The sequence below is a fragment of the Etheostoma spectabile genome, chromosome 5 (genome assembly GCF_008692095.1).
Source record: "Etheostoma spectabile isolate EspeVRDwgs_2016 chromosome 5, UIUC_Espe_1.0, whole genome shotgun sequence".
In the NCBI taxonomy this organism is placed as follows: Eukaryota; Metazoa; Chordata; class Actinopteri; order Perciformes; family Percidae; genus Etheostoma; species Etheostoma spectabile.
The window spans coordinates 3,837,541-3,864,863 of NC_045737.1; the positions used below are offsets into that span (position 1 = coordinate 3,837,541).

The 27,323-nt window shown below is 39.3% G+C and overlaps 1 protein-coding gene across 2 annotated transcripts; it reads right to left on the minus strand.

Moving 5' to 3' along the window:
- Positions 1-698: 698 nt before the first annotated feature.
- On the minus strand, positions 699-27,323 carry LOC116689623 (steroidogenic factor 1). Of its 2 annotated transcripts, none has more exons than XM_032516186.1 (7): positions 27,110-27,323; positions 24,238-24,356; positions 23,605-23,746; positions 21,863-22,518; positions 5,840-5,959; positions 4,697-4,844; positions 699-1,883 (listed from the first exon to the last, which is right to left on the minus strand). In XM_032516186.1, the coding sequence occupies exons 1-7, from the start codon at positions 27,129-27,131 to the stop codon at positions 1,630-1,632; spliced, it is 1,461 nt and encodes a 486-aa protein (XP_032372077.1). In that variant the 5' UTR covers positions 27,132-27,323; the 3' UTR covers positions 699-1,629. The 2 variants fall into 2 exon arrangements, with proteins under 2 accessions (XP_032372077.1, XP_032372078.1); XM_032516187.1 differs by having other exon boundaries at positions 1,630-1,883; positions 21,863-22,506.

A 27,323-nucleotide genomic window follows, 5' to 3' on the forward strand; every position in this document is an offset into this window, starting at 1 on the left:
TTCCCTGAGTATTTCCCTGGATGCTATTTGGAGTAGCCAGACATTCGTCCAGCATGCTTTGGGAGGAGGGTGTGGCAAAACGAGACTACCCTATACGCGACTCCCCCGTCCCCCGTGGCAGTGTAAATACCAAACATGTAAAAATCAGCAAAAAAATGCAAAATTTCCAATAGGCTTGAGGGTCGTAAACTATTGAGAGACATTGTTGATGGTTTTGGTTTTGTCATGGGATTTGTTGACAACAAGCAAAAAATAAGCATCAATACTGTTTACAGTAAGTATACGTTTTCATTAAGGCTACTAAAAACCATCTCTACAGCCGGGTCAGTGCAAAACATCTCAGTCTGAGCACACACTCAGATCAGTCGGTCTATAGTCCACATACAGTACAGTGTGTTGAAAAGTGACACAAATGTGAGTGTGAACATGAAACATGAGGTTGTTTTTTTTCAAAGACCTATTGTTCCTGAAGGCATCGACCAATGAACAAAATCAAATTTGACAAAGAAAGTTGAAATCTAATTTTGCCAGATGCATCTTTACCCTTCCCTGTGCCGTGTCTACAGAAGAAGATGCATGCTGCTTGCTGCTAATCACATCTTTACTTAAAGAAAGACAAATGCTGTCTTTGTCATTCATCTCTCCCTTATCATTTGCACATAGATGTGTCTTTTTCCTCTCTTCTTTTATCTATTTTGTCTCCCTCTTTCTTTGTCCGTGTCCCTCTTTCCTACCTGTCTCTCACTCCCTTTCATTTACTCTTTCTTGGTAAGGGTTTGATGAATAACTAAATAAGAATTTGTTTTTGTTAACATGTCTGGCTTCTATATATATCAATATATTAACATCTAAATACATTGAAACAAAACTATATTGACTCCCATAGAGTGTTCATATTTTTTTTAACACTGGTGGCAAAACAAACAAGTGTAGACATAAGAGCAGTCTAGTCTGACAAGAACACAGTGTGTTATCCTGAAGTCTGTCTTCATCTGAAATAAGATTAAGAATAATCTAGGGACTGTGCTTTGTTCAAAAAGGACTCATTTATCACTAAAATCAAATTTCTGAAAAGAAACTACAACATCTGTTGGGAAAGGCTCACATTCGCTCACTTAGCAAGCATTCAACAGATGTGTTCCTGCACATAGTCCCATTTTTGTGATGTGTCAGTTCAACATCGACCCACCCAGCGCCAGATTTCACAATAGAATTCCTAAATTGGCATTGGGAACAGTTTTACAGTAATATCAGAATGACACTTAGGTGTGGATGTTTCAAAAATGATGCAGTCAACAGTCTTCATGACTGCACTGATTCAGGCTAAAGATTCCTCCTCTAAAGTCTAAATGTTTGCTGGGCGGCTCTGTGGGATAGAAAATCATTGTCTGGGATTTTGGATTCATGTGATATTTAGTCAAAAAGGATATAATGTAATTCTACAGGCAGATTTAATTTTAGATGTTTGCAAACAGGGTAGAAAATCCAGTTTAGAAAGGTCACGATAATGTAGCTCTGCAGGATATGAAAACCTCAACACGATTTCTCATCTCGCTCACACTTTCCCTCCCAAACACAGTCTCGGCTAGAGAAACAACACATTGCGACGGAGCACCCTGCGTGCACCTTTCACACACACGCTCGCTTAGCGTGCAGCATCTCGATGAGCAGGTTGTTGCAGGGCACCTCTCCGCTCAGATGCATGTAGCACAGGTAGTCCTCCGCCTGCGTGCTGAGGGAGCGCAGCTCCGGCAGCCGCACAACCAGCTGGCTGAACTTCTCCTGGAACTGAGGGTAGGTCGACAGGGTGTACTCCAGCAGAGCCCCGTTCACCTGCTCCTGGACGCCCTCCACGAAGGCCTGGTCCTCCAGCAGCTTCACATCTGCACAGAGACACACACACACACACACACACACACACACACAGAGGACAAACAGATTATGACTCAGTGAGGGAAACTTTGAAACTGCTGATGTGTCTGGCTGTCCCATTTAAAAACAATGGATAAAAGAGAAATGGAACATGGTTTGCTGTGGCCATTTGATTAGTGCAAAAAAAAAAGACTGACATTTTGGATTGCTCCGGTGTCACCGGAGGTCCTGCCAGGGACCCTTAATTTTCGGCCATATGTCCGTTACCTTCCTTTCCCTTTGTGTCTAAACTCTGGACGATTCATAAGGACTACGGTTAACTGCTCCTCAGATCTCTGCAGGGTAACCTGAGACAGCTAGGTAGACTATCTGTCATATCTGAGATTTCATTTGCATGACTAAAACAACTTTTGAATGTACACATGTCCCACCAAAACAAGTTCCTTCCCGAGGCTATTTTGCAGGGGCACCGTGGCTCTGTCAAGCACTGTAGCCCAAGACAATTGTGATTGGTTTAAAGAAATGGCAATTAACCAGAGCACATTTTTCTCCCATCCCAGAATGCCGTATAGACTTGCCAGACCCTCTTCCGCAGCGCTGTGGACATAAGTCTGGAAATGCAAGACATATACAGGATATACATAAAAATGGCTGCTGCTCTGACCTGCTACATTGATTTTAATACCAATGGTCATTGTGTGGTCATTTTATTTCTATAGCCAGTCCACACCACTTTGTTTACTCTTTGTTTTTATTCAATTTTAATCAATAAACTTACATTTGGTTTATCCAACTTTGTTTCCTTCTTCATATTTCTTCCCCAGCTGGGGTTGTAACTCGTCCAGGATATAATTACAGATGTTTTGGTCCCCTTGGTTTTGGTCGCTTTCTACTTTGTTTGGTTTTCTAGTGTCATGTAGTGGTAAGCAGCCGGTTTGTTGCACAGTGGGGCATGTTATCTCTGAGTTTAAAAGAAAATCTTGGTAGGTTAGGTACCAAGTAAATTCAAGGAAGGGTTCAAATCAAGGGCAAATTAACTTGGTTAAAGGTGCTTAGAAGAGGTTTTGACTCTCATCCGGGAGACTGCGTCAGTTCTAAATGGCTTGGTCTCCCAAGTCCCTCGGAAACGGATGGACGGAACGTATAGGTAAGGTACTTGCCTTCTAGAAGCTTCCTGTTTTTCTTTGCAGATTCTTTCGACAAGTTGCAACATTTACATACTTGAATGGAAGCTTATTAGGTTCCTGCCAGAAGTGTTTTTGAAGGCTTACACAGATAATGTATTTGTACTCAAGCTACTGAAAGCCAATATTGAGTTGACAATGTGACTATTTTCATTTAGAGAAAAATTACTCTGCTCTAGTATGTTAGTATTGTGATGGTACTTTATATAAGTAGGTTTATATCAGAAAGAAGAAATAAACTGTGTACGTGCATGCGTGTGTGAGAGTGTGATTGTGTGTGTGTGTTTGTGTGCACGTTTGTGTGACAATAGCCAAGCCCTCCGTTAGACCGGCATTCAGCATCAGCTGAGCCCATCTTGGAGAATCTATTCACACAGTAATTAAATGTTTTGAATCAATGTTCTGAATCATCTTTTGAAACTGCTTAAGGGCAATTAAATTACCCCCGACAAACCTGACTCTGAAGATGAGGGAGAGTGAGAGTGCGAGCAAAGAAGCCGCAGGCAAACACAGCAAGTATTTTCTGTCTATGACAAGTGCTCTCCCCATTCAAAGGCTCTTTGTTCCCAGCTTGCCAGCGCAAAACAGCAAACACTTCTGAGAATCTAGGCAAGCCACATCTATGCTCTCTCCATCTGCGAAAGCCGCTACATGAATGTAGGACCCTTCAAATGATAGACCCATCCATTACGTTTCTTTTGAATGCCATTAGTGGACAATGGAGGAGGATGTCTTTGTTAATATTGGCTTTTGTCAACCCTAGAAATTTAATTTAGTGGATTTATTATAGAGAAAAAGGCCAGTTTGGAAAACACTTGTAACCTTACAGATAAAGAGGTATTGCAGATAATCTGCAATTGTGACATTTTTTCATTAAAATGTTTGTGTTGCTATTCAAATTCCGCCAAAGTACAGCATCAGTATGGCCCTGCAGCCCCACCACGTTGATTGATTTATACCCACCACTCTTCTGGCAGCAACCAATCTACAGACCACACGTCTAAACTCAGGCCTATGTTCAAGATCACATTTATTTTGAGATAGGTCACTCAAGGATCAATCTTTCAATCTCTTACTTCTACTAATGTTTAAAGGAAGAGATACTGTTTCCCCGTTTGAGCTGTTTAAGCCTAACACACTGATATTATCTTATGATAAACATCACAATGAGCAGCCTTGTCTCCTAAAAATTAAGTTCAAACATACAACGACAATATTCTTTATTAAGTTTTGAGGGAAACATATTTTCTCCCCAGATTACGTTACGTACGTGTATACGACAAAGTAGATTTTTCTTGGGGACGGGAGGCACTGCGTCGAGGACTGAGCCTCTGCATATGGGCGCCTGGGTAGTTCACGTAAGTAACTCACTTAACATAGCCTACATAATGTAACAAACATGCTTAATTTAGACCAAACCATGAGCTTAACCAAACAAAAGTGTTAAATATGTATACAAAAAAATGTATACGAAATATAACTGAGAAGGCTGTTTAGTTGCATGGGAACGCAATACTTTAGGAGACAGGGCTGCTGCTGATGATGACCACTGACTAGCAGTCATTATTGTTTTGTTTTTTTTGAAAACACTATCTGCACATTTATCACCGGATGAAGCAGAAAAGTGCATGCGGACTCACTGGGGTTGAACAGGAGGAGGAATTTCAGACAGGCAATCTCTCTGCGATCCAGCTGCAGCGCCCGCAGCCTCGCCGCCAGCTCCTGACCTCTCTGGACCATGCTGGACAGAGTCGCCTCAGCTTGGGACAGGATGAACGGCAGCTCCACCTGAAAACACAGGCTACTGGTTATTCTTCTAAGTCATTTATATACAGTACACGGGCGGAAACATTATCCACCAGATGGGATAATCTCTTTCTTTGTTTTAAAAGATGCTGTCTTGTAAATTACTAATGTAATTAAATAAAGCATTAGAGACACAGCCAGCAGAGCCCTGTGGGGAGAGACTTTTTTGTGGATTTGTTGGCATCTGTCGCCCAAGAAGTATATTGGTTATGAACTTTATTTTTTAAATTGAACTTGAACAGCATTGAACTTGAAAAAATGCTGGAAACAAAATGACTCATGACGAAATTTGATAGGTACGCGTCCCCACCGTCCCCACTGAAATCAACGCCTATGCCCTTGTAAAAGTGTAGAAAAGTACAACGCTCTCACCAGATGAGGGACACTTTGTTCGGCTCATTTTCTATAACCAGTGTGTAGCATGAAAGCATGATGGGTGGGATTAGCTAGCTAGCTAACTAACTATCTAACAAGCTACCAAACAAGCTAAGTAACTTTATAACTGCTAACATAGCGCACTCGTGGAAATATACTGTTTAGACATGACTTATTTCTTAATGACTCTGCATCATCCGTATTAGAGAAAGAATCACTTCATCCAATTTTTCTAATTTCGTTGTCGCTCACGTCACTTTTGCGTTGTGTTGTCTCTTTTGTTTTTATGTTGTGGCTTTAGCATTTGTGTTGAAGCTTTTTTTATTTGTGTTGTAGCATTTGCGTTTCTGTTGAACCGTCTCAGCCAGTGCATTCAAGCCTTATCAATGACTGTACATTGGCGAAAACCAAAATATTCCAAATGTATCTGGTTTTACAGCTAGTCCATTTGATAGATGGAGCAAACACATTGGCCTCCACACAGGAAATACAATCCAAAGATTTGGAAAAAAGCCCAATCCTTATACATATTTTGAATGTAGTGTAGTGGAAGTGAATGAAGCAGATTGTGCTGATGGGAAGTTGTGTGAGGGAGTTGTTACCTCCTGGCCGGTCACCAGCAGGATACTGTCTTCCTGCCCATGTTGCACTTGTCTGAAAATGTGATCCAAGACCAGAAGTTCAGACCAGCAGTTATGGAGCAGCTTCATTTGATCTCCCACCTTCAGGAAACACACACACACACACACACACACACACACACACACACACACACACACACAAAGATGGACACAAAGGGGGCGTTAAAGACGGAGACAGAGAGACAAAAATACATTATCTGAAAGGGCAACTATTATATAGCACTTTCAAGTTTATACTCATATTTTCAGTTTTAACTAGAACATGTTCACATGCTTTAATGTTAAAAACACACTTTCAGACTGCCCATCACTCATTCACCTGTTAAATGTTAAAACCGGAGCGTTTCAAACCGAGTTTTAGCTCATGGGAATTTCTCTAAAATTAATTCACCTTATTATTTGAATGCTACATTTAACATTAACATCCAACATTACAACATTGTACATATGACAGAAAATACAGAAAAGCATAATATGTCCACTTTAAACAAGGCCACAGTGTGGGCTCACTCAGTGAATACATGAATACACTGTAGCTTTTTCCCTTCTCTTTGTTATAGAAACTCATAATCGTGATCGATATTCTGCAAAGCATGTCAATAGTCCTGATTATTTCACTGTCACTGTCTCCCACAGCCTCTATGTTCATGTTGTATAGAAGTGAAAATCAATATCCTCTTTTTAAATTGTATTTTCTATATTACTGTGTTTTGTATATGAGGGTTTATGACACCATTGCACATGGCTGATCTTCTTTTAATGTGTAACCTCGTTCGGTCATTCAATTTGATTCTGATTCAAAATGAATAGAAGCATATAATCCAGAGCTGCATTTCACCAAAATACGTGACAAAAACTGATAAAGTGAAAAATGGAAAAGACCTTTAAAAACAAGGAGAAAAAAGAAGAGATGCGTGTTGGTATTTGTGTGTGAGTGTGTGTGCTGATACGTTGGGTGTTTGTGTTGCTATATCTCCCGCGTTGTGTATTTACGAGCGTTGTCTGAGACCTTTTCAACCTGCTCACCTCTCCCTAACCCACCCCCACCTCTCCTCAGTCACATCTGCTCTTCTCTGGGGGATGGGTGTGTTTTCAGATTAACCCCCCCCCCCACACTACCTTCGTTGCAATATTGTCTGTAAACTGAAGGACACTGGCAGTCATTCTGCAGACACAGCTGCTAATAAGCCCCGGCACACATCCATCTGATACCAAGCTGACAGAATTACTGTCCGTGTGAATGAAACTATATATCAGTAGCAGAGGAGAGGGTCCAATCTGGTTGGTCGCATCTTGAATGGTGCAGTGGTCAGGGTTTTGGATGGATGTACAGTGATCAAGGAAGGGGTTAAGGAAGCTAGAGGTCTCGGTGACCTCCAGCGCTTCCTCTCCGAGAGGAGTTGGACACCCAGCTGCAGCCAAAAAAATAAAAATAAAACTCAAACTTTGCTGAACGTGAGGAGAATGGCTCTATGTTATCTCCCACATGGATTCTCAATGTTTCTGTCTGTAAGAGCATGAAAGTGGGGTTTGACTGATTCATCAGGTTATAGTATACCTGTCAAGTGTCATGTTTTATCTGTGAGAGACACATTTAATCTCACAGCCATAATGAATGAATGATATTTCATTTACGTGTCATGCCACTTAGTGGCCCATCTCACATGGAATTACATGACACCAATACACAAGTAATTTCATCCATAGCTTCCTGTCCAATGTAAACACAACGTACTATACTTTGCACAAAATAAGGAATACAGAAAACATATTACAGGAGCCAAAACACAATTGTGTGACCCATACATTGTCTAACAAGATTCCATACATAAAACAAAACTACAGCCAAGGAACAGGGAATGTCATTCCAGAAAGAGAATCATCGATGCAAAGCCGTCTGCCTTTTGGTCAGTAAGTCAAAAAGTTAAAATGTCTGGGATTGTCACAGGAAAATATAATAATCCTGTGAACCAAACAGTAACGCTGGCCAGCAGAATGGAAAGAGCTACCAGAGAGGGTCATGATAAAAGCAGAAGTATTAAAGAGTGTTGGTCTTGAGCAATTTAAGGTTTACACCATTTTTATTTCTCTTCACCCTTTAATATTATATTATTATTCCCATTACTGAACTCTATGTTAGCATCATTTTTGCATTTCATCACATAAGCACGTAAGACCAATCAATACCTGCTCCATATTAACCCTTACTCTCACACTGACCAATGTATTCTGACCATTTAACGTATTTGTACTTTTTTAAAGTTTTGCAAATAGGATAGCTTCTATAATCTATTTACTGCCATTTCAGCTTTCTAAGAAATCTTGAAACAATAAGTCAGACAACAAAACAATGTAAACAAATTTTTACATTTGGGAAGTTACATTTCAACCCTTCTTATATTGTAACAGTTACCAAGACTTTAGTACCTACAATACTTGGTGGGTCTTACTAAGTCAATGCATTCACAAGTTAATATGATATCATACAAAAAGTTGTGCACAACAATTCCAATGGTATGGTGTGGTTGGTATGTGACGATTGGTTAACATGACATTCAAGTTTAGCGGTCTTTACAGTTTAGCCGAGAAAATGTGATTGTGAGCTGGGTAAAGAGCACCGTGAGGTGCCCGTCATTTCAGAGCCTGTTAACAGTTTAGTTTACCCAACAAAAAGTGAGAGTCATGCAGCAACAACCAGAAGGACTAGTTAAGATTAGAAAAAAAAATTGTGGTTTGGATTTACACGCCTGTCCCCTTAATATGTTTCCTGGGTGAAAGTCTTGAGTTTTCCCTGGGACATGAACTCCACTCCCCTGCTTTAAGGCCCAGTGTTTTATGTCCCCCCATCTACCACAACCTCCTCCATATGCAGATCAGAATGCTCGTATACAGCGGCGGTCAGTGTGGTGCATACAGCAATGGAATACATACAAATAACAGTGCATTAGTTTTCGTAAATATATGTTTGAATGCTTCATGAGAACAGCATGTACTAGTCAGCTCTATTTGGCCATTCCTTTCTATGTTTGGTGCTCTGCTTACAGTGTGAGAATATGCAAATTATGATTCCTTTGGTCAAACATATTAAGTGCTGGATTAAAGTAGGAGTGTAAGAGACAAACAAAAGACATACATTGTTACTGACAATCCACAAGCTTCCACAGTTGGCAGACTGACAGTTTTCAATTTTGGCTGATGTTGTTAGGGACATTTCATATCAGCAAAAAGGTCTGGCAGTGGCAACATTGGCACACATATATTATATTAGTATCAAACTTTAAAAATCAGTTCTGGTAAAACTAAAATAGCAACCTTGTCTGCAACAACACCTAGAACAACCATTCAGCAAGTTTAGATTTAGCTTGTTTTGAGCAAGTAGAAGTATTAGACATCTATCAGGCTCATCGATCATGGGGGAATTTGTGTGGCTGGTTGCACGGAGGTTGGCGGTTTAATTCCAGGCTCCTCCGGCCACATTTCAAAGTGTCCCAGAGCAAGACACTGAACCCCAAGTTGCTCCCTGGATTCTGCAGGTGGAGCTGTTTACTGTTCCTAGTGCTAGGATGTGTTAAGAATGCAGAAATAAAATGGCACTACATTGTACTGTGTGTATATGACTATTAATAAATAAAGTTGACTAGACTAGTATATTATGCACTAATATTGTAGGTGGTGGGCGTGTTCACTAGGGTTTGGGCAGAAGTGCTAAAGTCTGTTTGTTTTCTTCATCTGTTTACCTGTTTTTTGGGCTTTGACAGAGAGGGGGTAAGCCACTTTCTGTTGACCCCACTCACACACTTGCATCACAAAGTAACTTTAATCTATTTTAGATGTGGTGGAATAAATCATTGAAACTGGATCTTCAGCGCACAGTGTATTTTTCACCTCTCATTGTTTAGTCCTTCGCAGCAGCACTTCTTTGGACTGCTTAGAGCCGATAACAGCTGTGCTGTAACCCAAACCCCCTAACCCCAACCCTATTAGAAACAATCTTAACTTGTGCTGCACCTCAACAACAAACCTGTTTTTATTATTAATACTACTTTATAACAATGATATGACACATTTTATAATGACGTTTAAGATCAAATATTATAATACTTAATAACTGCTGTTCACTCGCTGACATAATTTTTGCAAGGTTCACTAGTCTGTTATGATCTGTATTTTTTTTTAAACTACAGGCAAAGTAGACACTGTTTCAGGTATTATCTATCATTGGAGTCAGTTGAGTCTTTAGAGTAAGTTTTCTGGGGAAACATTACATTGGTGAAACGTCCAGTCAGTTGTTCATCATCAAAAAGCTGTGTCAAATTGGAGTACTCAATTTCTGTTATGACCCGTTAAACAAATACATAGATGTTACTTAGTGTTCTTTGTTGTTCTTGCACAGATTTATCTATAATGTGATATAATATAATAATTGTTTTTTTACCTTACTTAAAGCAAACAATGACCACTTATATTGACTTATAACTTCCTTGCATTTGTATTGCTTTATTAAAGCACCAAATAAGCACTTAAAATAATCCCATTATTGCATTATAAAAGTGATTATTATGTATTATGTATGATCCTTGCAAAAATGATATCAGTGACTGACCAGCAATTGTGTAGTATTATGATACTTGTATTGTAAGTCCTCATAAAATGCTTTACAATGTGTCATGATTATTGTTATAAAACATTATGAATATTTATGAGTGCTTACAACTAAAGTCATACAGTGCTATGAGCAGATTATAAACATTGACTCCGGTTTGGCAAAGTGCTGCAAATGATGAAGTGCCTTAAACCTGCATTATATGTGAATTCCACCCATGGGCGACATGGGTCTTGTTGATTTTAAAATCAACGCTAAAGCGGGGGGGGGGTTTCTCCATGGCGAAAATCTTTCCTCAAATCACGTAGGCTAGCTTTCAGAAGCAGTTGCATCCAAATTGCCAGTGAAAGTGTGTAACGTAATGTAGAGTGTAAGCGCCGTTGGCAACTCTCAGCTGACGTCTGTCAGTGGCTCCTCCCTCACTCCTCCCTCTAGTCTAAAATTGTCACATCCGCAACCAGGATGGCTGCGCCCGTAATGGAACACTCAACGACTCATGGCAGATCTCCATAAACTAATGGGTGACGTCACACATGCTCTGTCCAATAACATTAACAGTCTATAATTATAACACATAAGTGTGTATATGATGCATAACAGACATGGGCGTTATAGAAGGTTTCCAATGCTGTTACACTATTTGGTAGCTCAGGGTAGTTTTCCAATGCATCTATTTTCAAATCTTCTCGAGTTACTTTTAAATCGACATTGTTGTGTGGTGTGTGCCGCTTTCAGTAGCTGAACATTTATTATGTATATTGTGCTCACTCCCTCAGCAACATCTTCCATGTTCAACAGGTGAATGGAAGGTCAAACACAAGACACGACAAAGCCCACATCTGGGGGAACTGCAGAAATCAATAGCTTCCATTCTGCTAGCGATTTAGCAACAATGTAGATGAGTGCAGCGAGAGCAGAGCAGTGCAGAGGAGACATTTTGCCGTTATCGCCTGCATGGAATGTAATTATCCAGCCGAGGGAAACAGCTCTTTCAGTGCAAGGCTTTCTTGGCAAAAATATGCACAGCTTTGTTCTCACTGCCCATGTTGGCTGTACACTGTACATAAGAATGGTCTGACTATCAACAGAAATACATCAGATGTGTATAACACAAGGTTTTGAGAAGGCAAAAAAAGGCTGAACGGTTGTTTTGGGGAGAAAAAAACTGTCATATGGTTTCACATACCGGAAAACTACTGATGTGACCTTACTGCACAAAAGGCCAACCTGTGTTTTCCTATAAGGGGATTCATTAATGCAAACTAAAAGATCCCTTTATTTGACAGAGTATTAACCTAATTTATATTTTCTGACATCTGAGAATGGTAAATACATTTCCCATCCTAATATACCACCATTTCCTTTAACCACAGATTGCCACTCTCTTGTTCATGAGCACAGTGATATAATTCAGTTTCTCAGAATCTAAACAGCAATTTGTATTGTGTATTGCACATTATTAGTCATTAATCATAAGTAAATGATTAGTGTTGACTGGATCAATAGTTTGACGAATTATTTTTTGTGTCATAGCAACTACAGCATGTATGTTTGTTATGGTTTTGTTGAGGCACTCACAGCTCTTGGTGAAGGTTAGGTTTAAGGTTATCAAAAGATGATAGCAAAAGCATAGAAAAGAAGCCGACAAAGACTTTTGAGACGGATGTTTTTACTGTAGTGACATTTAAATGTAATGTAATTTCTCTCCGTGGACCTTTGGTTGGCCGCTGTGGCGGCTCAATTTCAGCCAGACACAGCCCCCATGGGTTTGCACTCCCAATACAGGCGCTTGAGCATTGGCTCACAAAAGCACCCTTCAGAGTGTGTATGGAATGCTCTGGGCAGATCAGCAGCTCCGCGGCACTTTAAGATGACGTAATATTAAGAGCGACAACTGTAGCAAGTTGTATGACAGCTCAAAATGCTGTATGGGTCGCTTTCACCCAGAAGACCGTTTGTAACCCCACCCACAAACTTTTCCTATATCCAATTTGTCAGTTAAATGTGTGTCCCTACCCGGAGCGTAAAAAAGTGAGGCCACGAGTCCCAACCAAGCGTGTTTAGATATGATGCTAAAGGAGACTTATAGCGTTTCCAAAAAAGGGCCAAAGTTACCTGACCAAGGGTCTGTTTTTGACGCCATGGAAGTGAGAATGCGCTGGGTCTGATATGGTGTGTTATTGCTGTTAGAGTTGTTAGCACCCAGTGCTGGCATTTGTGCCAGCTGGGTTTGGGGTTCCTAGGGACTAACAGTGGCTGTGTCCCTGCTGCTGTTATCCACTTTTATCGTCAGCAGCAGGGAATTAAGGCCGACGGGCCGGAGTGCGCTAGCTTGCTAACTTAACATTAGATTAGTTGATTGCAAAATGTAAAAAATGTTTGGTAGGTGTTTAAAATTAAACATATTTTATGTATATTTGTTATCTTGCTAAGAGTATGTAACATGAAAAATGTGTGATACATACTGTGCATATACAAAATGTATGATATATAATGTATGGTAACTATTTAAGTTGAATGAATGGATGGATGATTAGATCTTTAAATGAAATTACCATCCTCCACTGACATTAACCAATGCATATTAAAGACTTCAACAATCATCAGGTTCATTACTGATTGCCCTACAACAGATGTGTTTAATTTCAGTTATGTGTGAATGAATGTATGAATGTAAAGGGACCCACTGAGACTGCATATGTGCAAGTTTCAGAATTTTGTGCTACGCTTCTAGTCATTTGGACACAATATGAAAACAACAGAAAGTGCAAACCACATGCTGAACAACATGACAACAAACAGTGGCTGAATTGTTCCAAAAGGTGCCAGTACCCTGATTCAGCAAGTGCATGACATTATCACCACATGTGTTTTGGATATATTTTTGTATCTATTTACATTCATACCATGCTAACATATCCCCTCAAATGTATTTTTCTATGCATTTCGTTACATACATTTAGGGCTTGACATTAACTCGTGCTCACCAGCCACTGTGGCTAGCGGTTTTTCAAAGTTAGCTACGCAGCATTTTCACTAGCCACTATTTTGTGGGAAATAATGTTTTATTTAATTAAAGTTAATTGTGGTATGATTCAATTTACTTAAATAACTATATTTACAACACTTTTAGACTTAAATGACCCCCAAATCAAGACTACATTTATTCATAAACTGAAGGCTATAACACTGCAGTGTTGTGATATTCAGCTCTGAAAAGGTTGGTTGTGTGCAAAGCTAAAGATTTGGTGGCCGACAGGCCAGACGGACCACCACGGTCTGGTCGGGCACAATAGCCTACAGCGACCAGTGCTACAATAATATGTTTATCCAATATCCATATTAACAAAGACATATTCAGCACTGTCTTCTCAGCGTTAAGCTGCTATTAGAGAGACGCAGTTACGCATGTATTAGGGGTTAGGGCATACCTCCTCACGGCAGAACGTGGCCGTACACAATAAGAACTAAAGGTTCAGTGGACAAAAAAAAGGTGCCGGTACCCATTTTGGGCACTGATGTCAAACCTGTAACATACTGTACATGAAGTGGAAGTTGTTACAATGCTTTGGTGCATCACCTCCTATGCGTCAAAGGATTTCTCAAATGAAAACTGGTGATTTTGTGAGAGAATGTACAAACAGATGTGGACAAGCTTTAGTTGGGTATGAAGAGGGCCACATGTCAGGAATGAGGTTGATAGACTATAGAAATTACTTTGTGTGTGTCTCTTTTCAAAAAAAGAGACTAAGACAACAGTTAAGCTTGGATACTCTAAAAGGCTGAGGACATTTAAACTAGTGACTCTGAAATCCTTTTTGTTATTCTTATGTTATTATTTTTATGTTGATTGCCTTTTATGTTTGGGCTGATGGATTAATGTTTTGGGATCACTTAGGCAGGGTTAGGGCAGTTAGAGTTTTTTTGTGTTCCTTTTTATCCAAACAATATGAAAGTATTTATGATATCTATTATTTGCTAGTGTCTGGGCATCCATAAACCGGTTGTGTCCCATTTCACATATCTGCATTTTGTCCTATGATATATACTTATACTTTTGTGAATTAATTGTAAAGAAAAAAATTGTGAATAAATATTGAAGTTTGTTATACAGTATATTGTACATAGGGAATCTGCATATTCAGGTAAGGATTGAATAATGTGTTATTTGTATGTATATTTTATGTAACAATTCCATGATAATGATAGAGGAGCAACTTCTGTGCTTCTCGTCTGTATCAGCAATGCATTTCAGCCAAGTATCCCTCTTACACAGGCAGTGTAAAGATACCTTGTTCTTGTTAGTCTGAGATGATACAACAAACCTCATCAGCACCACAATGTGGTCTTTGTTTCTGAGAGAAGGAAGGTACAAAAGTAACAACAAAAAAGGCAGACTCTTTCTGGATGTTCTCAGCAACGACGCATTCAATTGTCACTTTTAGCATTTTCACACTTTGGGTTGTGTGAATGACCATGTCATTTTAAAATAGTGTTAACAAGGACAATGTCTGATGTCTGATTCAGTCTGATTCAATTAAACAATAAAAAGAGTTCATGCACCTAAATTTTGAAATAACAACAAAATAATCATTTTTTCTCACACATATCTAGCCATGCAAAGAGTTTTGGTCTTAATTGCCAAGAATCTGAGATACTGTATCCCTGGAGATATCATAACATAGTGTCAGCTAATTTTATAGGATTTACCCTCTACTGAAGAAGGAAAGCTTTGACCGTGTTATGTGGAGAAACTGAGGAACAGTTTCTGGAACGAGAGATGTTGCTGTTGAAAATTGTAAATGTTACAAAACCAAATTCCATTCACCTGCATTCTGTTGGGGAGCAGATATCTCAAAACCTGGACAAATAAAACCAAAGTAACTGCATGTTTAGACAGCATTTGGCGATGCGTGAGAACATTTTTGCAGGAAAGACAGCAGCTGTGTCTGTGTTAACATTGGCTTTCTTTTATAGAAATATGTCGAGCCTCACCAGTTGTAGAAAACAGATCGTTCAAGCTACGTTTCTAACAGTTTCAGATTACAGGGGTAGCATGTTGATGCATTTGGCTTCCTCTACATTGAAGCCACTTGATGTAGTTTCTCACTCTGATTTATATCTGGTGATGGATTTAGTACTTATGACTGTCTCTTTCATCAAAATATAGGCTGGACTTCCTTGGCTCTAAGAAGGCAGCAAGACTGCATTGTATTTACTTACAAAGCCAAATTGCCTGTATATTTAATAAGCTTGCTGAATTTAAAATTGTATCACTATGGCACCTGCACAATTGATTCCTTGGTCCTAAATATTCCATTTGTTAGGACAGCAATAGGCAAACTGCATTTGAGTATTATGCTCCATATAAATGGTATAACCTGCAGATTCTAACGAAATTAAAGTGCCTGATTCCAGTTAATCACTTTAAATGTCTGCTAAATGAGTCCATGTATTCAGAACGTACATGTGCACTTTGAGTTGTTTAACATTCTGTACTTGTTGTATGTGTCTACAGTATATTGCATCTGTATATTATATATTAATTACTACTTCAGTAATATTTATATGTATTGTAATTTTACATGGAATGTAATCGGGGCATCAATGGAAATGAGAGCTTGCTCTCAATTGCCGCTCCCTGAATAAATAAAGGTGAAAACACTATTGTAGATCAATATGATTTGGTCACATTCACACATCACCACTAATTCAGCTATAGTCTTCTGGTCGTCCATGCATGACAAGAAAAGAGTATTGAACATCAGAGCGTTTATGTTAATAACATCACTTATGCAGTGACGTTGCTCTATGGTGTTTCCATAATTTATCTGGTGAACCAACCCTTTAATATGACTTAATGTAGCATGGAGACCGAATAAGTGAGTGGGGCTCTTACTGTAGAACAGGGGTCTGTAACGTTTTTTAAACCAAGGACCCATTAGCTGAAAGAGAGACAGAGCTGGGACCCCCCCACTGCGTATTGTATAATATTGAGATGCATATTAAACTGGGCCTACAATAACATGTAAGGCGACCTAAAGCCCTCACATGAACACACCTTATGGTGCATACAATTTAACGCTATTAAAGTAATAATTATTGACATATTCATATATTTATACATTATGTTGTAATGTTAAAGATACATGTAGCAAAGTGAAACCTTAAAGCTTAACTTTTTCTTTGGGTGGCTAACTTAGTGGCTACCTCACCTACAGGCCAGTAAGCCTGTCATCAATGGTATGTAAAAAAAATCCAATGAAAAGATAATTCATAAATAAGCCAATTTTTCTTGGCTATTAATATGTTGGACTTACGTTCATTTAAAACTTCAGACCTGTTATAACGTTTGAAAAAAAAATAATAATAATAATAATAATGATAATAATAAAACAATAATTTGGTGGCCCCCCTGCAGTACCTTCGAGGACTCCCTCAGTTCCTTATTGAAGATTTCTGCTGTAGAAGATTTTGGGTATACTGATATACTGTGCAGCTTTCAGTCTTGCAGTTTATACAAAGACGTCAGACATCTGCTTCAGTGTGTTGCCGTTTTGGTGCAAGCAGAGAATCCAAACAGTGAGAAACCAGACTCGGCTTTACACTTGTTGCAGGAATTTAAAACATTGACGAGTGATTTGTTGTGTTAGTTGAAAGAAAATATCAGCAGAAACTGCACTTTTAAAAGTAATGGTCATTGTGTTTTAGTAGTGCCTCTTATATTCAACTCAACAATGATTTCTTTTCATTTGTTTTAATTTCAATAAGCAGTTTTTTGTATTTTAGTGGAGTACTGAAAGCAGTAGACAGGCAGAACATATTGCACGTTAATATCTGTGTATTTATTGCAAGTTATGTCATTATAACGATATTCAAAGTTATAGCATGTTTTCCTCCTTGTGGTGCAGCTCTAATCTGCAATTTATTTGATTATCAATGAATCCGTTTATTTCATTTTTTATAAAAAAAAGTATTTTGAAGAAGCTATTCGCATGTCCAAAAGTTGGAGAATTTAATCAATTTGGAACAAAGGAGAGAAAAAAGGAAAAAAATCCCACACTCTGCTGTTGTTATAGCAGAGTCATCACCTTTTATTAACAGAAATTATTATTTTTTTGTAAATAAACGCTGATGCTATAGCAAGAGCAGAGTGCAGGATTTTTTTTTCCATGGTTCCAAGTTTATGAAAAAGAATAAAAATTCTCTGATTGCAGCTTGTTAAATGTGAATATTTTCTTCAACCTCTGTCCAATCTGAGTTTTCTGTTGCACAACTACTTTTGAACGTACACGTGTTCCACCAAAACAAGTTCCCTCTCGGGGTTATTTTCCAGCGGCTCGATGGCTCCGCCTGGCGCTTGGCACCACTCAAGACGATTGTGATTGGTTTAACAAAATGTCAATTACCCAGAGCACGTTTTTCTCCCATTCCGGATTGTTGTGTGGACTAGCCAGACCTTCCTCCGTAGCACTGTGGAGGAAGGTCTGGCAAAGTGAAACTAGTCGCAGCCCTATAATATTGTGTACCTTGTTAGTACCTGGGCTGATTGCACTTGGAGCAATAAGTGTATTAAGCCAGTGTGTAAGCAGCATCACAGTTAACCACAACAATAGTATTGATTTCTCCAACATGGCACTTCAATTGGACTGTCGCTAAATCCTCTGACGTGTCAATACTGCAGTGTGTCTGTGGCACAGAGCACAAAGACAACACAGTGCTGGAGGTGATGGAGTGAGACACTGATGTATGTCCAGTCATTATCCCCTGATGTGTTTGTGTGTGGACAGCTACTGTTCAGTACTGAGGAATCACAGTATCCTGCCACAGTACTCATTCCTCATTACTGTAACTTTGTATTTTTAGAGCCGCAACATAATTAACATATAGATCTTATAAAACAAATCAAAATCAAGGTCTGCGGGCCAAATATGGACCCAAGCAGATTTTGACCAGGTTAGCATATCAATTTAGGTCACTTTTTTCAACGTTTTAGTTGCTTTATTCAATGTTTTGGGCACTTTTCCTATCATTTCTGGAGCTTTTTTAGAAAATGTTGAAGCTTTTTCCAATGTTGTTTTTTTCCCCACCTTTTTTGTCTTTTTTTTTTTAAATGTTTTTGCTGCTTTTTTCAACAATGGCTAGGACCGTTTTTCCAACTTTTTAGGTCTTTATGAGGGCCCAACTTTAAGTGAGAAAAGCTAACTCAGTCAACATATTTTTACTTTTTCTCTCAAACAAAAGCATGTCAATAAACTCTGCATGTCTGGACCGTGACGTGTTTCTCATTTTCCAGTTTAGTGCTCAGTGAAATTAAGTTTGACCCCCCTGTTCTAAAACTACCAAGATGGCGTGGTGCTAGTCAAATGTCTGTTAGTGTTGGTGCGTCTACCTGTTCTGCCCTAATAAGAAATATGTATTGATGCATGGATGCATGAATTATGAGGGCTTAAGCCTGCACTGATTTAGCCCTGTCAGGTTCTCCTCCAGAGTGTGAAGACAATGGCGCTCCTGTTTGTATATTACAGGTGAAGGTTTGTGTTATGTTATGTTTTTGGTACTTTACCTACCATGAACCTTCTACTGTATCCTGAATAAAGTCATTATTATTATTATTATTATTATTATTATTATTATTATTATTGTTATAATAAACTCAAGGATTATGCTGTGTTATCTGTAACAGCTGCCCTGAATAGAAATAAGAAATAGGACACACCAGAGTATACCATGGCCACATTCTGTCAAATTTTCTACAGATTTAAAATTGTACTTTTAAACTCAGAATGTAAACAAATCTTCACCACATGCAGAGATTTTCACTTCGGATCATTGCTCTGAACTGTAATAAAAAGAAAAAATTCTGCAGATTCCATTTGGGTATATAACCTACATCAAATTTTGATACAACATTATCTAATCATTTGTGATATAGTTATTTCATAAAGCTTTATATTTTGCTCCTCTTCCTGCAGAGGCAAATCATGAAGCAAATAAGAAGCGTTCTAGTGTGTGTGCGTGTGCTTTAGCCATGTTTTAGAGTTCAAATCATATAGTCTATACTTTACTCCACATTATTATTGTCAAGTTTTTTTTTTTCCCTTCCGGTCTCATTACCTAAAGCATGGAAATCATCTTGCCACGACTAAGGTAGTAAGGTAGTTCATCAGTGAACAATAAGTTTGACAAATAGCAAATCTGATGACAATTCTCCAGTCTCTCACAAAAATCAGCTGTTGCCAACTGTGGTTTGTGCTCGTAAAGTCCATTCTGAGTGAATGTGAGTGAACTGTGGGCGTACGAGTCCACATCATTGACTTTGCATGCATTCATGTATTTTGTTAAAGGAAAACATACGTCATATACCAACTCATCTTAAAAATAAACTGTATAATTCTTTTTTGTCAAAGCTATGTGTATGTGCGTCCCTTGTGTTGTCCTTGGGTCAAATTTGACCCATTTTCCAAATGATTCTATATCAGAAATTTGGCTTTCTTTCAACCAAATTATCAAAAACAATAACGTGGATGGTTCCATGCAACACACTTCACAAGTAAAATAAATGATCACTTTTCTACTTTCATTAAATTTATGAAAGAACATAGAAAAAGTTACAAAAATGACAGGAAAAGCTTCAAAAACGTGGGGAAAAAAACAACAAAAAAGTCACATGTGTGTGAGTGTGTGTGTGTGTGTGTGTGTGTGTGTGTGTGTGTGTGTGTGTGTGTGTGTGCGTTTTATGCTTGTATACAGTATGTTTTCGTCTTTGTGAAGCATCTTGTGGGGCGACAGTAGCTAAGTCACTAGGGAGTTAGGTTGGGAACTGGAGGGTTGCTGGTTCAAGTCCCCAAACTAATCAAAGTATGGGGGTGGACTTGTAGCTGGAGAGATGCTGGGCACTGCAAATGTGTTTTGGAGCAAGGCCCCTAACCCCCCACTGCCAGGTTGTCCTTTCCATGGGCAGCCCCACACTCTGACATATCTCCATTAGTGCAGTATGGGTACTGAGCATGTGTGCAACTTAGACCTGTGTGATGTGTATAATAATAACAACAGAGTTAAAATGTTGTGATTTCCCCTTGCAGGATTAATAAATGATTATTACTTGTGTGCTTTTAAGATGCCATTATTTTTGTGTCATTTTGTTCCATTAACATGTTATGTTGTAAAAGAAGAATTAACAAAAAGGAAACAGCACGACAATCCTCGTTACAGCTTGGGAGTAATATTGTAATGGGACATCCACGATGGCCAAAAGAACATCAGCTGTAGCTGCCATTCAAGAATTAATAATCTTGAAACACTTCATTAAATATGAACACAGCTTTTCATAAGTAGTGTAGGTAGTTTTGACCTGTACTGGAGCTGGGCGATACGGAGAGAATCAAATATCAGGAGATTTTTGACCAAATACATTGATGTCAATATTGTAGGCTTGACAATTGGTGCTTTCACAAAATATTTTCACAATGAGAAAAATAGTCATCAATGTGGATATGATGACTAAGTGGTTAAAAAAATAAAAGAGAAAATCACAGCCTGAGAAACCAAGAAAACTTATTATATGTCACAAAATTAAAATATTCAAAATTTACATGGGGCTATCTAGCCCCATGTAATATTAATACATTACTTTTACATACATTACATTACCCTAACTTGCACTATATTGCCAGTGTTGGTGGATTGATCCAAGTTTCATAAGTTCATTTGAGGCATTAAATGAGACAGGTAATGAGGTTGACTTCAATGTCAATTCTTCTCCATTTGGTAGCCTGTATTTGATTTTCAACGTTTGATGGGTATTCAAAAGGTAAAACCAGTCCAGTTTTTCTGAGCGCTTGTTAGGGGATACTTCTGGCTTTTGGTCGTTTTTGAATTTCAAATTATTAGTATTATATAATTAATTTGTACATTCCTAAACAGATGGACACACATTATGTTTGTTGGGCGCAAATTCCTAAAACAAATTAAACTATAATGGCAAATGGATGTAGTGATGGGATAAAAACATTTGAAATGCAAGCTAGCATTTAGGTGTTTTTCAGTTACAATAAGGGTGTTTTGTCAAAACAGGCGCAGACTGTAACTCTCTATACAGGCTTTTTTTAAACCAAAAATGTTTTGTGCTGTACACTGGGTACTTGGCTTGTACACTGGATAAAAATGTTTGAGAACCACTGGAGTACAATGTGTATAAAAACCAGGTTAAAGGAAGGGAGATAAACCAAAGCAGTGTTGTAATAAGACAGTGGTCTATTGCATAAAAGAAGTGTGTTGTGTTCAGCTGTGAAAGGTGACATTATCCTCCACCAATTGGAGCATGCGCATATGTGCCTGTGTGAGCATGAGGATATAGGATAAAGGGATTTGGGACTCACCCTGAGCTCCTTGAAGAATACGCAGCTCCGAGCCCACTCCACGATGGAGAAGAGCGTCTGGTCTGCCATGCGACACATGAGGCTGAAGGTGCTGGGCTTGTCCAGCCGGCCACGGCTGCTCTGCTCCTGCTGCAGATGAGCCACGATCTTATTCTGAACCGCCAGCTCATCCGGATCGCAGCACAGCAACTCCAGCACCAGCGGCGGCAGGCTGGGCGGCTGCGGCGAGGCCGACGGGTACATGTCTGGGTACGGGTATCCTGTCAGAGACTCGGGGGAGCTGGTGTAGTCGGGGCACTCGGCTTTAATGGCCCTGCCGGGGAAGGCTGTGTACTGGTACTGAGCGGCGAGGGGCATGTGGGACTGCATGGCCATACCCAGGGATGGGGGTCCGTAGAGGTTGGACTCGTAGTCTGTAGGCGTGATGGAGCTCGGGGTGGAGGGGAGCAGACTTTTGGAGATGGCAGGCAGGCTGTGCAGGGAGCCGGGGAAGCCGTAGTCGGCCTGCGGAGGAGATGCCGGCGGAGGCGCCACGCTCTCCAGCTTGAAGCCACTGGATCGTATCAAAGCCTTCTTCTGCTGCTTCAAGGCCCTGTCTCTCTTGTACATGGGGCCAAATTTATTCCTCCCCCCACGCATGCGGTCTGCGCGCACCGCTGTCACACAAGAGACAAGAGGTGAAAAACAGATTTACAGATGAAAACACAGACTCTACTGAATTCTTCCGCGCTGCCATGATCCACCCATTTTGAAAAACTCCTCAATGAGCATTGAACTGTAACAGCAGGGAGGCAAATCCTAACTTGCATTTCACCAGTATCCCCAACTAATCCCTAAAAATCAGACATGTTGGTCATTTAGATTTCCCTTTTTAGGGCCGAGAAGAATCCCCAGAGTCTGTGCAGCTCCACTCCTTCTTGTAGTCTAAATAGAGCTTTTGATTTAAAACAGGGGAGTCTCGTGGGTTTTATCAGTAAGTCAAGAATGTGTCCTTTTTCTGCTACGGAAGCAGGTGCTTTCCTGCATTGCTGTCTGGGAATGAATCCCATCCCATGTGTATATGAAACAGCATGAGAGCCACCGGCACACAAATTGCAAAAAAAGGCTATATAAAGGCTTTTTTTTTATGATATAATCATTTCATACACTATTAATAAGTGCCTACAGGTACATTTTTGAAATTACTGTTGGAATCAAAACACCATGAAATGCACAATGAAAAATGTGCAACAGAGGCAAAAACATAAAATAATAATGGCATAAATATAGTGATACCATACAGTATATATATACTCTGTATATACAGTATATATGCATTAGTATTATTAGTAGCCTATCATTATTAATATCATTACATTTAGATGCAAACAATTATTCGTTAGGATGTACATAAAACCTAAAAAAGGAAATCCCAAAACACTGTACGGTTGAACAATCCAATAGATGAATGTATTAATATATTAACATGAATTGCCAGTGCACCCCCCCCAAATATCTACTGATAATTTCCTTTACATAATTAAAGACATTTGCACCATAGATTTAATGCAGAAAAGGCACAAAAAGTACACAGAATGGAGGAAATGAAGTGTCTGCTGTGCTAAAAAAATTCAAAAAAAACGCAGAACCCTCAAATGAAGCCCTTAATTATTAATATTATTGTTATTATTAGCCAATGATTATTATGATATTATGGTGAAAAGACACACTAATCTCTTATAATTCCGGGTTTGAAAGTGTACCTTCTAGCCGCATCCCGACGTTGAGGCACTTCTGGAAGCGGCAGAAAGGACATCTCTTCCTCTGCGTTTTGTCTATTTTACACTCCTGGTTCTCCGCGCACGTGTACCTCTTGTTGTTCTGCACCGTCCTCTTGAAGAAGCCCTGAAACCCAGAGACACGTAAGAAACAGCGGGGGGGGGGGAGCAGGCATGCTATAAAACATTTTAACATGCAGACTTAAAGCCCTCGACATGAAACGACGCGTCTGGACAAGTTCTGAAACATTTGGCCCATCCCATGTGGGATTACAAGACAGCACCAGCCTTCCACAGACATCTTCCGGTCTCACCGTACATGCAAATATGACAAATACATGAAGAGGAAATACTAACGACAAAGAAATATTAAATATAAAAGACAAACACAGTCTATTCTCTCTCTTCTCGTCATCTCAGCTTGTTTTCCCTTCTCCTATAGATCTTTAAGATTACTTGCCAATTTATGTTTCATGTCAGTATTTGAACATCATGCGTATTTGCCAAATACACATCTGTACTTACTAAACAAAGCATTGAGCTGTTCACAATAAAAAAAGGACAGTAGGTAGAAAACGAAATGTAAACAACATTTTTTATATTTTTTGGATGTGTTACCTTGCAGCTCTCGCACGTGAGCAGGCCGTAGTGGTATCCGGACACTTTGTCTCCACACACAGGACACAGCTCCTCCAGGTCGTCATCATATGTGTATTCCATAACCTTCAACGTGACACCTGGGACACAAGTGCACGCGCACACGCGCACACACACACACACACACACACCACACGCACACACGCACGCACGCACGCACGCACAAGCACAACATGAAAAATGGCCCAGCTGAATTTTAGTAGTGAATGGCCATTTTAAACATCCCTTTCAGTATGTAAATCAATTTATTTATATTGACACACACACACACACACACACACACACACACACGCGCACACTAACACACGCACGCACGCACGCACGCATGCACGCACATGCATAGCTTAACGTAAATATATTATGCACACTTATATGTGGGTGATGTATATAGAAAAATTGGAATATAGAAATAGAAGCCATACACTTCAGGCATAATGTGTGTTTCGATCAGAGTGCAAAATTCACTTTTTTTTGTCCAACAGTTAAATGGCTATAGTGAATATTCAAATTTTACCAGTCACTCAATAGTTTAACATTACTTTTTTGGCTGGCGAATGGCCAAATAGAAACCTACCAACCATTTGCCTATTCACCGGCATTTGGCTGGTGCTATTTTTTGAGCCCTCGTTTCAATGATGGCATTTAATCTGATCGTGCTTCACCTCTCACATCGGTTTCTTCTCTTCGCAGACATGATAATGCCGTCATCTTTAAACTGAAACGACATTTCTTAGTAATTTGCCGCAATCATTTAAATGCATTTTAAACAACGCAACATAGTTTCAGTGCTGTCGATATGTTGTTGCTGTGTCACATTTAATGCAATTTAATCTGACATTAAAAATGGAACGAATAAATACAATAAGAAAAGAAAATAGCTCATTTATCTATGTATTAGTTGATCGAAATTATATGCCTAATCATTAGGCTATAATAATAATAATAATAATAATAATAATAATAATAATAATAATAATACAGCCATGCGATGTGTTTAGACAACTGTATATTTCCTCAATATATTTAAGCCTAATGTGAATCCTGTTCACAGAATAACAGCCTATTTATAGGCTATGTAGGCTCTAGAATATGTAGCTTATACTTAAAATATTTAAATATCTAAATTAATTGAGCACCTTTAATTCTTTAGGCTACATTGTCTGCGTTGATGTAGAGTAATTTCTGTGTGGGTCTACATTATGAAAATTGTAAAAAAAATTAAATTTCCATCAGTTTGAAACCGCTCCACACAGGCATGCATTTCCTTTAGACTTTTATCACATTTATCACGGCGGGCAAACTAGTATCCAAAGTCAAATATAGCCTAGCTAAAGATGGCCGCATTAGCATTCGCCTTGTAGGCTGTCGAGTTTAAAGACGTACTCAGACTCTGACTCCACTCTGTGGAAGTGGATGTCCCGGCCACCGACCTACACGCGTATGGGTGACAGAGGACGCCAGCTGCTATGCTTATTATAAATCATATTTCTGTATGTCTGTAGGCTAGTGTCTCTGTGTCCCAACCGGCAGCGGCAGATAGCCGTCCACCAACAGACGGGGTCTGCCCGACGTGTCTGCCTGACACTGTCGCACCAAATGCTCGCTCTTGGGGCGGGAAATCGTTCGGTCTCCGTAAATGATAGCCTACAGTGGTCTTGGCCTACTCTATCTGTAAAGTGTCCTGAGATAACTCCTGCGATTTGACACTGTAAATAAATTGAATTAAAATGTATCCGGGCGTGTAAAAAGTTAAATGAAATGAACTCACGACACACTCACACTTGTGATGAAAAGGATTTAAAAAAAAAAAAAGCCCGCCGTCGGAGTCCCTTCAAGAGGGAGGTGAACAGAACCGCCTGTGTGAATCACACGGTGACATGGGAAATATCACACGGTGACATGGGAAATATTCTATATTAGCCAATATTATCGACAACACGCAGTATTTAAACACGTAAGAGAGAGTGGAAGTGAAGTGATAACAGGGAGCGAGCGGGGAGGCAGCTGCAGATGCGCAGGCCTGAAACAGAGGCGTCTCGCGAGCCTGGAAGCGGTCCGGGGGACACGCGCACTACGAGGGCTCTCCTTGGGGGCTCGCGCTATCAGCACCAAGCAGACAGGCCTAATAATAATAAGAATATTAATAATTACACATTTCTATTTTTTTTTTTTTAAATAATATAGAATTGCACAGGCTATATACATTATTTATTTTTTTTATTAATAATATTATTTTATTATACCTATTTATTTCTTTTTTATTTCGTTGTTTCGCTACATTATTGGGATTCTAAAAAATGTTATAGGCACAGTCAGAAGGTTTTTAGTTTAGTAACTATAGGCTACTAATTATTATAGAGGCTACTTTTATTCTTAGGTATAATTTTATCTTTCATTTTTTTTGTAAATTGTTATCCATAACATTTGAAAATTTATAGTAGATTTTTTAAATGCTTTTCTTTCACCTACTTTTACAAAGAAAAAAGAAAAAAAAAGTTCCATTCCATTCTTAGCCGGGTTGGTTCAGTTAATAGCCGCTCCATAACGGGGCTAAAACTGTGTTTGGCTAGGCTGTAAAGCATTGCTGTAATTTCCTCATCAGACAATTATTTATCCTAATAATTACACAACAGATTATAGGGGTATGTGGATGCCCTGGATTACGGCATGCAGGTTTCAGGCCATAAAGCATTTGCTCCAACATTTACCTGGATTTATTGGGTTTAAGTTGGTTGGTCCTTGACTCGAACAAAATAAAGTCATGGGCCAATCTATTATGGAGACTAAAGCTGTGACTGCAGAACACAGCCTGTAGAATAATAGACAGTCTTACCGTGAGCCTTGTCTCCCAACATTGGAACAGCAGCCAGCCAGTTAGTGATGATTGTCTGAGAATTAAAAGCTGAACGTGTTGCTGCAGCCTTGCATGAGCACGAAAAAAACAGCAATAGGAATCCGTAAGGTCAGTGAATGTAACACTGCTGCTTTCACAGCCAGTACAAGTGTGTGCTGATGCAGACCATTAAAGACCTCCGAGTGAAACTCCC

Coding starts and splice junctions, on each gene's coding strand:
- LOC116689623 (XM_032516186.1), bottom strand. CDS start 27,131: ATGTTGGGAGACAAGGCTCACG. Junction 23,747..24,237: donor TCACGTGCGAGAGCTGCAAG/GTAACACATCCA, acceptor TCTGGGTTTCAG/GGCTTCTTCAAGAGGACGGT. Junction 22,519..23,604: donor CGTCGGGATGCGGCTAGAAG/GTACACTTTCAA, acceptor CTTGTGTGACAG/CGGTGCGCGCAGACCGCATG.